The sequence below is a fragment of the Populus euphratica genome, unplaced genomic scaffold (genome assembly GCF_000495115.2).
Source record: "Populus euphratica unplaced genomic scaffold, PopEup_1.0 scaffold3.1, whole genome shotgun sequence".
Lineage (NCBI taxonomy): Eukaryota > Viridiplantae > Streptophyta > Magnoliopsida > Malpighiales > Salicaceae > Populus > Populus euphratica.
In genome coordinates this window covers 4,073,182-4,089,304 of record NW_011499847.1, presented here as the reverse complement: position 1 = coordinate 4,089,304, position 16,123 = coordinate 4,073,182, and the positions used below count along the sequence as shown (strand labels likewise).

The following is a 16,123-nucleotide window of genomic DNA, read 5'->3' as shown; positions in this document are numbered from 1 at the left end:
GGATATATAAAATCCGATCATGCATGTAATGTATTCCACGTTTGCCTGTATATATATCATCAATCTTGTTTTTCTTGCTCGTAATAATTTATGTTATATAAAAAGATGGTGTAGTGTGCTTAGATTTTTGAGAAAATGACCCGTATATCTCTCTATAAAAAAATACATAGTAAAAGAAGATTTGAGATTTTAATTAGAATTCAAATATTTAACACTTAATTTTGATAATTAAGTTGTACGTGTAAGCTATTCCACACATAACAAGTTCTGAAAAGAAAAAATGGTATTTGTTTTTTTTTAAAACTAATAAAATGTATTGTTTTGAATATATGAAATTCAAATCTGGTCATATGCAAGTCACACAATGTGTGCTCATTAGTATATAAAAATAGTTTAAACATAACCTCTAAAATTAAAAAATATATAAAGACATTCACTTCAAGATTAGAACTTGTTATATTTCTCATCGCGTCTGCTAATTTTGTTGTCTGTACGTATATGGGAATTCTTAGAAGAAGGAAAACAAAATAAAATCCTATGCGATTAATGTTTCAAATTCCAACCAATCCTTGTGTTGAAACTGTATTGTCGTTGTAAATCCTGTATGTATAGTAATTTTCTAGAATGAAAATGAATAGTTAAGATTTGCATGTCAAAGGATCTCTTCCTATATTTAGCACGCAAATAAATCATTTAATTATTTTTAGTGTAAATAAAATGCACTAGGTATTTTGATTTTTTTTTATTTGGGTCAGAATTTTTCGATCTTGTGATTAAATTTATCAACATTTGCATGCTGAGATGACAGGATGAATTAATTTATAGGAATAATTTCTTATTTTTTCCACCTCATGAAATTCACTATTGCAAAAATATATCCCTGCTATCAAAGAAAAAACCAAGTATATTCGCACAATTGCATCAGAAGGAAAATGAAGACATAGATGCTATGAAAATGGTCATCGACGTCAAATACCGGGCATAAACCGGACTCAACCTTCGTGGACTAGCTCAGGCTCCAGCGAGTAGAGAAAGGAAGAAGTCCCCTGTAGTCTACTATGTGGCCTATTCCAAGAGTTCATTACCCTACAAACAGTACTAGGAACAAAAAAGTGTAGAATATCGAAGAGCAATAGATGGTGGTTTTTAAGTTGGGATTAGGTTATTGAGTAGAGAGAGAGAGAGAGGGAATTACGGTCACACTCGACTACAAAAAGAAGGTTGGCTCTTCTTGCGAGGTCAAAACTCTCTCGATCAAAGTCTCCCTAAAACCAAACCCCATAACCCCACTGACCGACAAGCTGCTCCTCTCTTCACATGCAAACAGACAGTCCCATCATCTCTAACTAACTATTATTTATCCTTAATCATCCAGTGTTAGTAGTTTAAATAATCAATTAGTAGTAGAATATTAATTTATTGATGCAAGGTACCGATTTGTATTTGACAAACTTATAAATACATCTGCTGTCATTCTGCCCTCAGAAAAGATTTTTCAGAACAAAATCTTAAATTATTCACATGGAGAATTGTCTAATTCCTTCCATCTTTAATTCTAAACAAGACTTGATTCAGATTCAAGCAAATAGGAGCAAACAAGAGAGCATTAATACAAATGAACAAAAATGATTCTGAGTTTATTTTATGAATATAATATTAATATGTCCATATAAAGTATGCTGTCAAAGAGACTTATACATGAAAAGGAAGTGCATGCGCCAAAGGCATTAATAAAGGAGATGACTCTCTTGCCCTCTTCTTTAAAGGGCCACCCTCTCATATGAAGATTACCTATAGCGGGGAACTTTGGAATTGTCAAGATAGGACGCAATTTAAAGAGGCCTTAATAAACATAGTAGAAATATTACTATGTGGCAGATGCCTAGAGAGAGAGAGAGAGATTAACGCGGGCTGCCAATAATGTCCACAAAGACCCATTGCTCTTGGGTTCTGCCCTTCTTAAACAGAGTTTCTAGTGACGAAGAGACCGATGACCCTTGCAGAGGCGTAGGCTCGAACTTTCTCTTTTTAGGCTTGTTATTGGCAATGGCTCGAGTCCTCGATAGCTCAAGAATCAGATCATAACAACCATTTACTTTTTCCTGTTAACAAAGAAATGCAGCCGTTGAGCCATTAATGCCATGCGCAATAATGAGTATATAATGTGGCTGTGTTAAGGACTTAAATACGAGACAAAAATAATGAATGATGACAAGATAAACGATACCTTGGTTATCTTGAGAACATTAAGAAGCTGGGTCTGGTAGTCAATGGGATTGAAGGTCTCAACTTGGTCTATAACATGCATCATTGTAGCAGTGGCCAACACAGAAGGAAGATAACAGCCAGATCTTGAATCTACATCAACAACAGAAAACCCCATAAGAAACTCAACGTAAATCAAATGACGAGAAAGTCTTTTCTTTACTCTTTGTTCTTATCGAAAATTCTAAATGAGGGTCAAAATGGGATTTTGAAGACAGCTATATCCTATACTTACCAGAGACAACATAGAGCAGGAGATGCTCACATCTCCTGAGAAACTCCCAATGAACATTGGTCTTTAATCCAAGCCTCCTAATGATATGATCAAGAAATGAAAGTGGAGTCACTGGGTGCATCTTCCATTTCAGTGTTGAAAGCACTAGTAGCTCCATCCTTTGAATGGTTTTGGCCTCGAATAAATATTTCGTGTCTTCTACCTAAAACAGAACAAAAGAAAACCTCTAAATACCAATCTTCGAATTAGCAAATGATAATGATTAAATGACATTGATGAAGGGTTTTATATTGACGTACTTGGAGGTCTAGCAGAAGAGGAACATGAGTCTCTTCAACTTTGGCAGCCAAAGAAAGACAAGTGACAGCCACAAGCTGGATCATCCATGGTCTATTATCTCTTTGATAACAAGGGCTAACAAGAAACCTATCTAGATAATTGATAGCCAAGATTGATGTGAGAGCTGAAAATCCATGATGAGCAATGACCTTAAGCATCCACTCCACAGCTTCTTGACGAGCCCTGGAGAGAAAAGGATCGCTTGCCACATTATTGACACTAACAGAAGCTTGTTGTTCTTGTTCTTTAGAGAAGAGTGAGAGAAGCTCCTCATCTTCCCAGAACAAATCTTGTTCAAGCAATGAAATCGAAAACAGATCGCCAGAGGGGTTGTTCACGGAAGAACTCTCTTGCAAAACCTCTTCTTCTGAATCATCTTCCCATTTCCCCTCTTCACAATAGAGTGCATCTAGCAAGAATGAAGTGTTCTGTTCTTGCTGTGTGCTTAGTTCATTTTGCCCGAGTTCTTGTTGTTTAGGTATTGCCATCTTCTTCCAAGAAGAAGAGGTTTTGGCACACTATTCATTACACAAGGGAACCCATTGTCCCCCCCCACCTCTCTCTTTTTTCCCTCGAGGGTCTTTCTTTTTCTCTGGGTGGTGCAAGATAGAGAGAGTGGTAGCTAAGGAGCGAAGAGAGGATGATAGAGAGTGAGAAAGAAAAGGAGGGGGGAGGATTGATTTTTAACAGGGCAGGTTTCACGCTTGTCTCTTTTTGTGGTTTTTTTTTTTTTTTTAAGTGGCAATATAAAGAAGTTTGTGGTTGGATTTTTTTATTTTTTATTTTTTATTTTTTATTTTTTGCTTTCGGTGTGTCTGGTTTGGCGGGCAGAAAATGTACGTAGCGGCACACACACCAAGCCGGGCCCATGAAAACAACCTCTTATAGCAACCTAATTAAAGTCACTGTGCTCTATTCTGCTCTGGAATTTATAAAGATGGGAGGGACACGCAGAGATTTTGGCATGGGAAGAAGAGTTTTCCGCTATGTAATTTAGGGTTAAGATATGCTATCGCAGAAGACATAAATTGTATCTCTGTCAAGTTGCCAATAACGAGCAAAAAGGGAAGAAAAGAAAGAGTCGAGGATGGGAAAGATCAAAGATCCGAACCCATTTAAGAGTTGGAGAAAATATAGATGACAATTAAACTACAATTCCTGAGACATATCAAGATAAAATCATCTCATTGAGAATTAAACTCATAAATGCATGCTTGATTGTTGTAACTTGAAGATTTACACATTGGTTTTAAGATCGTTGTCGTCAAGATTTTCTTTTGGAGTGAAGATCACGCAGATGGAATTTTAATTATTTTTACAAAGTATTCCAAATCTAACCATAAATTATGATACGTTTTAGTTTCATCATGGATAATGTTTTTGTCAAATGATCTTTACAGCAAAAGCAAGGCTATACTCACCCCTGTCACCGTCACTTTTAAAAGAGGAATTTAGAAAAAATAAAACAAAACAAGAGAAAAAAGAAAAAGAAATCACGAGAGGGTTTTGAACAAAAAAAATCTTGTATTTTGCTTGTTGTTCTGAAGAAGAAATTTCCAAAAAGACAAACCACAGAGTCCACGCAAGAGAACAAGCCAAGGCCCTTTCCATCCACGCGAAGTTACATATTCTTTTCCACGCGTTCCCAATCCAACACACAAAGTCAACTATCTTACCAGTCAGCTGGCTCACTGTCTTTGACTGCGTGTGGCGAACAACATACAGAACATCCACCAGCTGACTCTCGATCACTTCTAGCTAGTCACCATTTTTTTTTTAAAACAACAAAGAAAGAATAAAAAATGGATCCAAAAGAAAAGTCATTAAATTTGATGGTGTCTTGTCGTCTGCGGTGCGGCCAGATAATAAGGAGGTCCTCTTCCTTCTTTCGCAACTGGCATGCACGCAAAAGCTCACCCTCTCTTGGCCTCTTCCTATTTTTCACTGCTCCAGATTTTTATTTGTTTTGACTTGTTTTTGGCATCAATTATGGATTTTTTTCCCTTCTGCAACCACAGTAAAGGCAGGTAATATTGCAAATGTACCGTAAGAGATTTTGTGGGTGTCGCTGGAATAAGAATCTCACCCCAATTGATCAATGCAATCATGTAAGCGTTGTTAAGAGTACTGTTACATTAAGGAAAAGAATTCATATTCTACTGTTTTCTTGCTTCCGGTGATAATCTTGGAGCGAGAAAGAAAATCCTAATGGGTTGTAGAAATATTGAGATTAATTGTTAGAAGAGTTTAACTATGAATATGCAATGATCGTACTTGTAATTAAACTCATCGATCCCCATGCTCCTTTCAGCTAACTCCAATGAATTTCCTGAGCTAAACAGAAGTTCTGATTTTAATCTTAACTCGCGTCCAAATCAAACAGATGGATCATGTCTCCGCAGTGAAGGTCAGCATTATTGTTCTCGTCTCCAATTTTCCATGCGGTGGGTGAATATCGTGGAAACTATCAGCAGTTCAAACCAGTGGCATTGACCACTGTCTGCACTATATCTTTAAGAATTGAAGAGCATGATCATGTTTTGGACTGCTTGTCAAACAGTTCACATCTCGATTTCCATTTCTAGGGAAGTAATTTCTTCTTCTTTTTTAATGTACCTAACACATGTAAAATTATTAAACAACCCGATGGACAAAAGGGATTATTGACCTAACAGAAGTTAACACCGAGAAACTTCCAAAAACTCTTCTTCTCGTACGCAGACACAAGTTAACTTCCAAAACAACAACCCTTATATGATGATAAAAATCAGTACTCTTCCCCAGACTAATTTTGGTAGTTTGCATTTTGGATCTAGTTTAACCATCTGCATGCAAAAACATGGCTCAATTCCCACTCTATGTAAATTCTCTTTTACCAGTGTCATTTTGAGATGAAGGAGTACTTTAATTAATTGCATGATTAATGTAGTTGATTTCTAACACAAGCAACCCGTCTCGATAAGAATTGCTGCACTGTTACTAATGGCAAATCGAGCTCCACTTTACAATTATAGATTTCTTTATATTAGCTGTACCATCTTCTTTATTAATTGTCAAAATTAACAAACTTTAGCCCTACTTTTTGTTGTTTAAGATTTGGTCCTAAACAACACTCCCCCACTCACCAAATGATTTCTCCAGTAACGAAAAGACAGGCAGTGCTTCCGGTCTCTCTTCAAAGAAACTTAGCTTTGAAAAATAACCTCATATTTTGACGTGGCGTGACAGTTCCTCAGTTTTTCGTGGTTTAATTAAATTGATCATGACAGTGAACAGATTTGTTCTCACACTTAGGGCTTGTTTAATTCCTCTATTTATTGAGGGGTGGGGCATCATTCATTATATTATATTTTATTATATTTTTCATTGTAAAATTAATTTTAAAATTTAAATAAAAAACAGTAAATACAAACACTAACTATTGATTCAAAATCATGTTTGTTTTTGTATTTTAAAATTAATTGATTATTTTTAAATTAGTTTTTTTATATATTTTTAATTTATTAGTGCTAGAAATAAATTTTAAAAAATAAAAAAATATATTATTTAATAGATTTCTAAATAAAAAATATTTTAAAAACGTTTCAATTCCTAAACAGTGTTGCATGGCTGTCTACATCATAGAATAGCCAGGCCATTCATGAAAGACCCGGTCTAATAATAACCCACTATTGCGACTAATCAACCCTTAATAGTAAATGAAAAATCTCCGATGAAAATGAAATGTCGGGTCCCTCAGTACTTAAAATCAACTACAGTAACATAGAAAGAACAGGTTGCCATGCTTTTCAAGCACCTTCAACATTTTTTAGCAACTGTGGATGATTTTATTTTATTTTTTTTATCATGTTTCATTCTCATTGGCACCTTTAAAAATTCAAAAAAAAAAAAAACATCGAAGCACTCATGAGCTGAGACTTGAGAGAGGTAAATTTGTCATCCACCTTAACCAAAACCTTTGAAACTCACCAATCATGCCTCACTTTGCCTTTAACCCCCAAGGAATTATGTCTGCGTCCATCACAACTGCTTATAAAGTGACCAGTTGAAGAACTTGGTACCTTTGCCTCATCCACAACTAACTAGCCTCACATGGTAACCACTAAAAGTGCTCTCAAATTATGGCCGATCAGCTAGCGTATCAGATATATTTTGAATATTGTGACATTATTGTATATTCCAGTACTGCAAACCCAATGATTTACAGATGTTCATCATTAATGATTTTGTAAGATCTCAATTGATCAAGCTCATGTGTGATGATTATGATCAAACGCTGGAAGAGCATGCAGGATTAATACTAGAGATTCTAACCAGAAGACAGGTCGATATGCATGCATCTGCGAGCCCAAGTGCTTCTAGGTAACCTATCTCATCAACGCAAAGAGAAAAATGATTGGTTCTAACGATAAAGATTGGTTCTAACGATAAAGATTAACTTAGACTGTAAATGAATAGAGAAAGTAGCTACTCGTACTGTAATTCAAGAGTGAAAGCAACCACCCACCTAATAATTTAATTAATTTTTTAATTACCACTGTATATATTCTTTAATTACAGGCAGATGATGGCTCCGAATCCTGACCTTATCAAAAGCACATATCCTTCAGCAAGTAACAAGTCCATTTGTCAACATTTTGGGTTTTTCTTAGATAATTTTTTTTATAAAAAAATTAAGTCCTTGCTTGTAAACTTTAGGTGATGGATTATTTCAAGTATCACAAGAAGTACTTGTGACATTAGGTTCATTGCAATTCAAAATTCACAGGTTAAAATCTTATTTAAAAAGGTCATTGTGGGTATATAATTGCCACTCTAATTTTAGCACTAAGCTCAAGGTGCTTTCCAGCGTGGATATTGATGAATGGATTCTCTCGTGTTTGGAAAAAAAAAATTGTATATAATCAATTTATATTAAATAGGAGGGGAAAAAGAGGGGTTTATTCTCAATGTGTCCGAAAACTATTTTTTTTTAAAATCCCTTTTTATATTTCTTTGAAGACAATAACAGGAAAATAATAGACTACACACATAAAAAAAACCCTACACTTGAAGAATGTTATTTTATCTCCAATTGGTTCAATTTCTGTACTCTGAATCCTAGTTTATTTGTCAATATTTTTAGTTTTGGTTGTCCCAAAATGTTTGTCTAGTCACGTTACGTTTCTTAATCTCTATGAAAAGTCAAAAGAAACAAACAAAAAATGACATTATTAGAAGGTTGGAGCCATATTAGGTGATTTGTCACCATGTTAACTGCGTTTCTTAATATCTGTGAAGAGTTAAAAGGGGACAAACAATATATATTTTCTTGAATAACATATTTTGATGCATCTAACTTGTAAAACAGCAAGTGTTATCATACTTTTCATGAAACTTTAATAGCAAGTCATCTCATTATTTCATTAAATTTTAAAATAATAATTTAACTAATCAAATTTAAAATTTATTTTTAAAAGGTTACATAATCATTAATTTTAAAATTTATAAAATTAGTCGTGTAAACTAACTCAGATATTTATATTACTTAAAAAAAATACTAAATTATTAGTAAGTAACAATTTATGATTCATAATACATAATCTTTGCTATTCAAGGATTTAGGCTCGTCGTAAAATTTGCAATGGATATCAACTCATAATTTCGTGAGAAAACAACATTTCACGTGACTTGTATTCTTAAAGAACAAAGTTATAAATATCTAAATATAATTTATTACCTTGAAGATTGAAATAAAATATAGGAAACACGTTAAATAAAGTTATCTTTGTATCTACAATATATAATGGAGGTAGAATAACATTATGAAAAAATAACTAGTAATTAAATTTTGTTTAGCACTTGCTAAAATCGTACGCCCATTTATTTGTAGAGCATGCACGAGGAAATCTTGATCCAATGCTAATATATACCGAAAGGCTTCGAAATAAAGTCCAACCCATAGGGGCCATAACTGGCATCCTCCCGTCGCGCAGATGATCTATTCCTTCTCTACTTTGGACGATCTGAACTGCTAAACAAAGATTACCAGTCTTGCTCCAGTAAGTCTTAATTTACTTTGTAGATGATGGCAGGTTGGACCAAGTCTGTTTACCAAGAGCGTGATCCCTGGAGAGGGTAAGGATCTCTGTGAGTTTGTGTGTGTGGGAGGGGTAGCATAAAGCTGATTAGAACTAAAGGCGAGTAAAGTATAGCAGCAAGGAATATCTAAAACAGTCTGTGAGGCGGAAGCACACTGAATCTTGATATTGCTGACAAATGCCGGGGCAGCAGGTTATTAGCAGCCCAATAAAGAATCCAGCGAGTATACAAATTTTCTTGCAAAATGAGATTATTCATTGAGAATACTTTTTGAGTCAAGGAAAACACAAAACTCCTCGGTGCGGAGGAAAAATTAGCATCGCTAAATTCTAGTGTTCTTTACAGGGCAGTTCCTTCTGTTGGAAGAAAAAACAAGGGTTATAGGAATTTATGGATAGCAAAACAAAGATACAAAAGAAATAAGAATTTTTGAAAGGAAGGCAATCGTATTAAGTGTTTTAAGTGTTTTTCTTGGTGTAATCTGAATAAAATAATATTTTATTATCTTAACTGATCAATAGTTTTTAAATCGATTAACGAATTAATTTAATTTAACTGATCAATTAATTTCACTTTTTTAAAAAGTTAAAATTCAGTTTACTTTCAATGCATTCTACATGTTGCTTCTTCACACAAGACAGTATTTGAAATCTTGTATTTTTAAAATTTATTTTTTTATATTTTCATATTATATTAATATGCTAGTATCAAAAAATAATCTTTAAAAAATAATAATAAAATATTATTTTAATACATTTCTGAAAGAAAAACATTTTGAATCGCAACCATTATCAATCTCAAAAACTCCAAAAATTATTATTTTAACATCATTACCGGGATGAATATCAGTATCTAAGCATCATGAGAAGTCTCCTTATACTATGATTTTCACAAAACTTATAACAAAACTCACCCCTTATCTGTACTTCGTGATTTTATAGAATAATCATTTTTTCTTAACTAATGCTTTAAACTTATGTAAGCAATTAAATACATTAAACTTTCTCTTTAAAAAGCATACTCATGTTCCACTATAATCATCAATAAAAAATATAAAATTTTATCAAATGAGCATTGCTGAATAAAATCATACTTGTCTGCATGTATTTTTTGTAGAAGTTGACTTGCTCTAGATATAGACTCCTTTGAAAAGCTAGTGCGGATTTATTTACCCATTAAACATCTTCCACACAACTAATTTAGATATATAATTGATAGCAGACCCTCTTCTTTGTGCCATTATCTTCAAGTTATCAAAATTTGTGTACTCAAATCTCATATGTCAAAGCCAAGTCTCATTTTTATTGTCAACTCCTTGATTTGATTATTTCAAAACTTACGTGTTTCTTCTTCGCACTTGATATTCTGAAGCATCATTTTAGTATGGTGGAGGAGGATAGGTTCCAAAAAAATGACCTAAAAAGGGTGAAATGATTGTTTTAACATTGTTACCAGGATGACTATCAGTATCTATAGGAAAGAATATGGAAATGTACCATTTAGTTACCTGGAGGATAGTAGGATGAAGCTTGAGGTGGAGGTGGATATGGTGGTGGAGGATATGCTGAACATGCTGGGTACGGTGCAGGAGGATAAGGAGTAGGCTGTGGTGGGGGATACGCTGATTGTGGAAACGCTGAACTAGGCGGGTATGAGGGATAAGGAGATGGAGCTGGGTAGGTTGTCGGTGGTTGTGCATGAGGAGTTCCATACGCAGGTGGCGGGAAATAGCGTTGTGAGACTGCAGGATCAGGGTATAAACATGGTGGTGCTGAAGGAGCATAGCCTGTTGCTGCTTTCTGCAAGAAATGACAGTTTATTCAGCTTCCAGCAGTCAAAATATCTTCTCAGGTAAAAGATAAGGGGTATTTTCAGTATATGTAATTGCAAGATAGCTTACGTTGGCATTTACATAGTGCATTATCAATTTTACTTCTCCAGCATACCTGTGATCGGAGAAAAAACGAGAGGCACACTTTAGAAGAGAAGTACTGTTAGACTATTACCAAACAGGTAAAAACACATGTAACCAGTGAATAAATCACACACCATGCTCTGGAACAAAAACAATATGTCTGTGTGCACATATTATCAAATCCACGCCACAGCATTTGGTATATTGATATCTAATACAGGAGCACCAATGCACCTTTATGTTGGCATGAAATAAACCTTGCTAATTTGGTAGAAGAATGGAGGGATTGTGAGCATTTCTTAAGAAACTATTCTATGAACCAATTCATCTCTGCTCCAAAATTATCACTCTATAGAGAAGCAGAGAATTGTATTCTTTCAGCTTCAAAATGGAAAGACAATGTCCTCTCCCAATGAGGGAAGGCAGAATCCTTGTCCCATGTTTGAAACTGAGTGGTAATTTTTTCTCCATCCTTGCCTCACAAAGTTGAAAGCATTCAGATGAAGAAACCTCACTTAATTGCACGCCATGCAGGGGCCAGTGAGAAGAAGTTTACTATATAAAAGTTGATAAACTGAAGTATAAATTGCAGAAAGCACCAAAATGATTTGCAATTAATTTCTGATATGGTATAACATTACCACAAAATAAAAGCATAAAACAGCACGTCAATGAACAATATTTCACATTTATCTGTGTGCATGCTCTCTTAACCGACATCCAATTCAACATCCAAAATCCTCGGGCCCCTTCATTGTTAAGAATTCCATGCTACAATATACCAAAGGGCTTTTAGCTCATTAGTATAGCAAACAAGAGACATAAAGTCTCGTGTTCAAGCCCCAAATTGACCATTCCATCATTAATTCTAAATACCATCAAAATCAAAACGCATATTTTCAATGGTAGCTTATGGCTCCATTCTACTCAAATAGAAACCACAATTTCAGGATATTATTACTAAATGCAAGGAACTAAACAAAAAAAGCCAGACCAATTCTCCTTCGCCAAAAAAAAAAAAAAAAAAAGCAAATTGCAGTTATAATTACCTTCCAGTTTTAGTTTGAAGTGGCCAAGTTGTATCGTCAAAGCCCTGCGAAAGAACTTTGTGCAATTGAATCCTATACACAGTAACATAGTAAAAAAGAAAAACAAATTTCAATCTCAAATTAAAGCCAAAAGCCAAAAGAGTCAGCTTTAAAAATCATAACTAGATCAAAAGGTTAAAGACTAATTACTTTCCCTTGCCGATAAAATCATCAAGAGATAAGGTATTGCTGTTCCAAACACCAACACTTATCTCTCTTAACCCTTCAATTAGTGGAAACATAAACTTCTCTTCGAATGTAGGGTTTTTGCCTCCATCTAAAAAAGAAGAAAACATGTATATCAGTTTTTAACAAAACATGAAATCAAAGCCAAATTGCGATCTAAAAATCGACTAATACTCCTAGAAGATTATGTACCTGTGCAGGTTCTTGTGCGACAGCTATGGCTACCATATTCAACACAAACGTAAGGATCTGGTCTTGATATCCATTCAGTGTCTTTCAGTTTAGTACACCCAACAACTGCATCAAAGAAAAATCTCAAATGACAATCAATTCCATAAGAAAACAAAAAAGAAAATAAAGGGTTTCTTTAATCACGTGAAATAAAACAGAATTAAGCAACAAAAAAAAAATACCAGTGACTTCAAGAAGCTGGCCTTGAATACCAGAAACTGACATTGTACAAGACGGATACTGTATATTTATTGATTTGGTAATAGAAACCTAATAAATGTCTAGACTTTTCTTAATAATGTTTTTCTCGGATCACGAAAAGGAAAATCCAAGTCCTTGGGCTGATAAATGAAACGCTACTCTTTGTTTTTTCTGGAAATGATGAAGCTGTATTTATATGGTAATGATTGGTGGGTTTTTTCTTTGAAAAAAAAAGGATGTCCGTGTCCTTGGAGTTGAAGAAGAAACTACGGTGATTTTGTGGGTGCTCTCCGGGTCGCTAACCGGTTGTTGTGTTTCAGTCGGTGGTTTACGCGCCTTCGTACATAACACGCTCCTTTTAATTTGCCTAGAAATTCCTGCCTTTTAAAAGTCAGTTTTTTCTTCTTCTTCTTCTTCTTCTTCTTCTTTTTTTAAGAATGAATTCAGAGTTCGAAAAACATGCAAAAAATTGAGGTTGAAACAATTATCACCCCCTCAAACTTATTTTTCATTCATATCCTTTTTTTATTAGATATTTTTGCTTTTTTTATTAGATATTTTTGCTTTTTGCTTAACTCTTTTTTTATTGTCAAATTAATATTTTCTTATTAAGTTGACTTGGTATTACGTGTAGTATTCTTTTTCAACTGATTTTAACTAGGTTTTTGTAATGTTAAAGATAAATTTTGATATTAAGTTGATATTTGATTTGATAAAATAAAAATTAATTTTATCTTAAAATTTTAGTGATTTTATTTTAAATAAAAAAATATAATATTTTTTTCTTCTAATAAATAGTATTTTTATCTTAACTTTTTGATTTAATCATTGATGGGGTTAATAAATAAATTAGCTAAAAAAAAATACTTTTTGTGTGATTGAAATGTTATAATTGATATAATGTTTATAATTTTATTTATGTTGCTTTTATCTTTTAATTTAGAGAAAAGTTATAAGTATTGTTTGTTAAAAATATGTTTTAATAAATTTATTATTATTTATTGACATATATAATTGATTTATTTTAATGAATGAATGAATGTATTAAATTTTTAGTTTGAAATTAAAATTTTGTTGATGGTAAAAAAAAAACATTAATGCCTGCACACTTTTTAAGAAAAAAAGTGTTATTTCCTATAATATAGGGCAATAAATAAAATAGCTCAAAATAAAACAAAAGATTTTATTTTTTATGTGAGTATGATGCTATAATTGATATGATTTTTATAATTTAATTTAGAAAAATTTTATGAGTATTGTTCGTTAATAATATTTTTTTATGTAAATTTTGTTAACAAAGGGAGGTGTTTTCTTTATTGTTTTGGAAAAAATTATAGAAATTTGTTTCTTTTAAGTGAGAGGGAAAAAAAAAAGAGAAAGGAACCGATGACTTTTCTTAAAAAGAAAATAAAGCATTGATTTTTTTTCTCATATAGGAAGATACATTGAATATAAAAAATCGTGCCACATGCAATACGGATAAGACTTTTTCTAGTTTCTTAATTAGTCGTTAGTTTTCTCGTTTGCAAGCGTGTTTAATTTTAAATTCTAATTTTTATTTTTTTACTTTTAGTTTTTTTTAAAAGAATGAAGAAGTTTTTGATTATTATTATTTTTTTATTAATTTTTTTATTCAATATTTATTTAATTTTAAATTTATCTTTATAAATTATTTCAGTTTATTTTTTATAAGGCAATGATAATGTTAAAAAAATTCTAATATTTGATTTGTACTTGATTTTATAAATATTTATTTTTATTATTATATAATTAAATAAAAATAATTAAAAAAATAAAATTATTAAACCCAATAAAATCCATCAACTGAATCGTAAAATTAATAGGTTAAGCTGTAAAACACGGGTCATTCTAATATATTAATATCTCAAAATTAAAAAAATATCATATTGATTTTCTTAAAGTTATACCATGCTAAATATGTCTTTAAACCTATCATGTTAAAATAATTTTTATATAATTTAATTTTAAAATTATATTAAAAAAATCATGTTAGAAAATTTTAAAATTTAATTAAATTTAATAACAATATCAAATAATTTTTTTTATGATTTAGATATTTTCTTAACATTTAATTTATCTTTTTAATTCGAGCGAGGGTAAACTAGTAGCTGGCTAATACATTTCTTATTTCTCATTATTGGATGTGAGGTTTGGGCTTCAATAGTCAAATGCTTGCAAGGCGGGGATAACGTCAAACTAAATCAAGAAGAACCAGGCTTACTAATTTTGGAATTCAGTAGAGAAGATAGCAGAAAGAAAGAATTAACAAAAAGGAAGAAGTCTGATGTTTTATTGTAGAAAATAAAAATTACAAGGAAAAGAAAATAAGTATTCTCGCACCACTCAAGAGAATCACACCAAAGACAAAGAACTTTTATTACAATCTATTCAATCCAGACTTACCTTCTTCATTAAATAGAAATACATATTACAGTTATTTACTAGATAACTACCAATTAAGATAAGAACAAACAGTTATAGTTAACTTTTCCTGCCACTTGGAAATATAAGATGATCTTCATCCATTATTAATTAACTACCTCCTTGTCAACACGCTTTGCTGGAACATTCACGTCAACATGCATTGTTGGAATTTTGGCCTGCACAGAATATTTCAATCCTCTGGAATCTACGAAATTTGTAGCTGCTGCAACTCATTGCTCCTTGCTGGAATCTTGGTCGCTTTCATTTGCATCAATTTCCTCTCTTCCTCAGTAACTTGCCTCAGGCAAGTAATGTTCAACTAATCTGTATAAAGTTAAGGATTAAGATGATGGACTTCAGAACCTTGTAGCCAGACTATTTCTGATTTCAGCTTGGATGCCCACTTAACCAAAAACTTATAATAAACTCCCTTCCTGGTAGAGACAAATTGATGGGTTAATATTAAGTCAACAGTTTTTGGTGTAGGCTGAACTTATAGAACTATTGAAGAGGGATCCTTTAATTCTTAAGAAGACATGGAACCTTGATAAATCGTAAGGTCTTCTACATTGAAAATTGGACTGAGCTGGAAATCAGACGGTAAATCAATTAAATAAGCATTAGATCCTAACTTTTTAAGGATCTTAAATGGACCAATCTTCCTGGCGTGTAGTTTGTGATACATTCCAGGGGGGATCTTTCAGGTCGCACTGTGATCAAAACCAAGTCCCCCTCCTTAAAATGCAGCTCCCTCCTGTTTTTGTTAGCATATGCAGTGTATTTAACAACCTGTTCTGCCATCATGCTTTTAAATTCTTTATGTAGGCTCGACATAAAGGCTGGAAAGTCCATTCCTGCTTCACTAACTTTTTGAGGTAGAGGTAAAGGAGTAACATTAATGGGAATCTTCGGTTTTAGTTTTAGCCCATAAACTAATTCGAATGGTGTGATGCCTATTGTCCGATTGATAGAATTATTGTATGCAAATTCAGCCTGTGGCAAAATGAGATCCCAACTCACAGCATGTTCATTAATTAAACATCTGAGTAGATTACATAGGCTTTTGTTGGTCACCTCAGTTTGGCCATCCGTCTGTGGGTGGAAGGCATTGGAAAATAGGATTTTAGTACCCAGCTT

At 32.9% G+C, this 16,123-nt stretch overlaps 2 protein-coding genes and 1 long non-coding RNA gene across 6 annotated transcripts; 1 reads left to right on the top strand and 2 right to left on the bottom strand.

Moving 5' to 3' along the window:
* Window positions 1-1,699: 1,699 nt before the first annotated feature.
* On the bottom strand, window positions 1,700-3,398 carry LOC105108400 (cyclin-D3-1-like). The gene is made up of 4 exons (XM_011002701.1): window positions 2,800-3,398; window positions 2,501-2,702; window positions 2,228-2,358; window positions 1,700-2,102 (listed from the first exon to the last, which is right to left on the bottom strand). The coding sequence occupies exons 1-4, from the start codon at window positions 3,325-3,327 to the stop codon at window positions 1,902-1,904; spliced, it is 1,062 nt and encodes a 353-aa protein (XP_011001003.1). The 5' UTR covers window positions 3,328-3,398; the 3' UTR covers window positions 1,700-1,901.
* A 5,246-nt stretch (window positions 3,399-8,644) lies between these two features.
* Window positions 8,645-12,994, bottom strand: LOC105108364 (elicitor-responsive protein 3-like). 4 transcript variants are annotated; one of them, XM_011002660.1, is made up of 8 exons: window positions 12,523-12,994; window positions 12,302-12,406; window positions 12,074-12,200; window positions 11,885-11,956; window positions 10,821-10,866; window positions 10,428-10,719; window positions 10,261-10,336; window positions 8,645-9,276 (listed from the first exon to the last, which is right to left on the bottom strand). In XM_011002660.1, exons 1-7 carry the CDS (start codon window positions 12,563-12,565, stop codon window positions 10,299-10,301), a joined length of 723 nt encoding a protein of 240 aa, XP_011000962.1. In that variant the 5' UTR covers window positions 12,566-12,994; the 3' UTR covers window positions 8,645-9,276; window positions 10,261-10,298. The 4 variants fall into 4 exon arrangements, with proteins under 4 accessions (XP_011000962.1, XP_011000969.1, XP_011000974.1 ...); XM_011002667.1 differs by having other exon boundaries at window positions 8,645-8,947; XM_011002672.1 differs by lacking the exon at window positions 10,261-10,336.
* On the top strand, window positions 9,508-10,360 carry LOC105108359 (uncharacterized). The gene is made up of 2 exons (XR_839041.1): window positions 9,508-9,537; window positions 10,261-10,360. It is a non-coding gene; the product is annotated as an uncharacterized LOC105108359 (long non-coding RNA).
* Window positions 12,995-16,123: the final 3,129 nt, after the last annotated feature.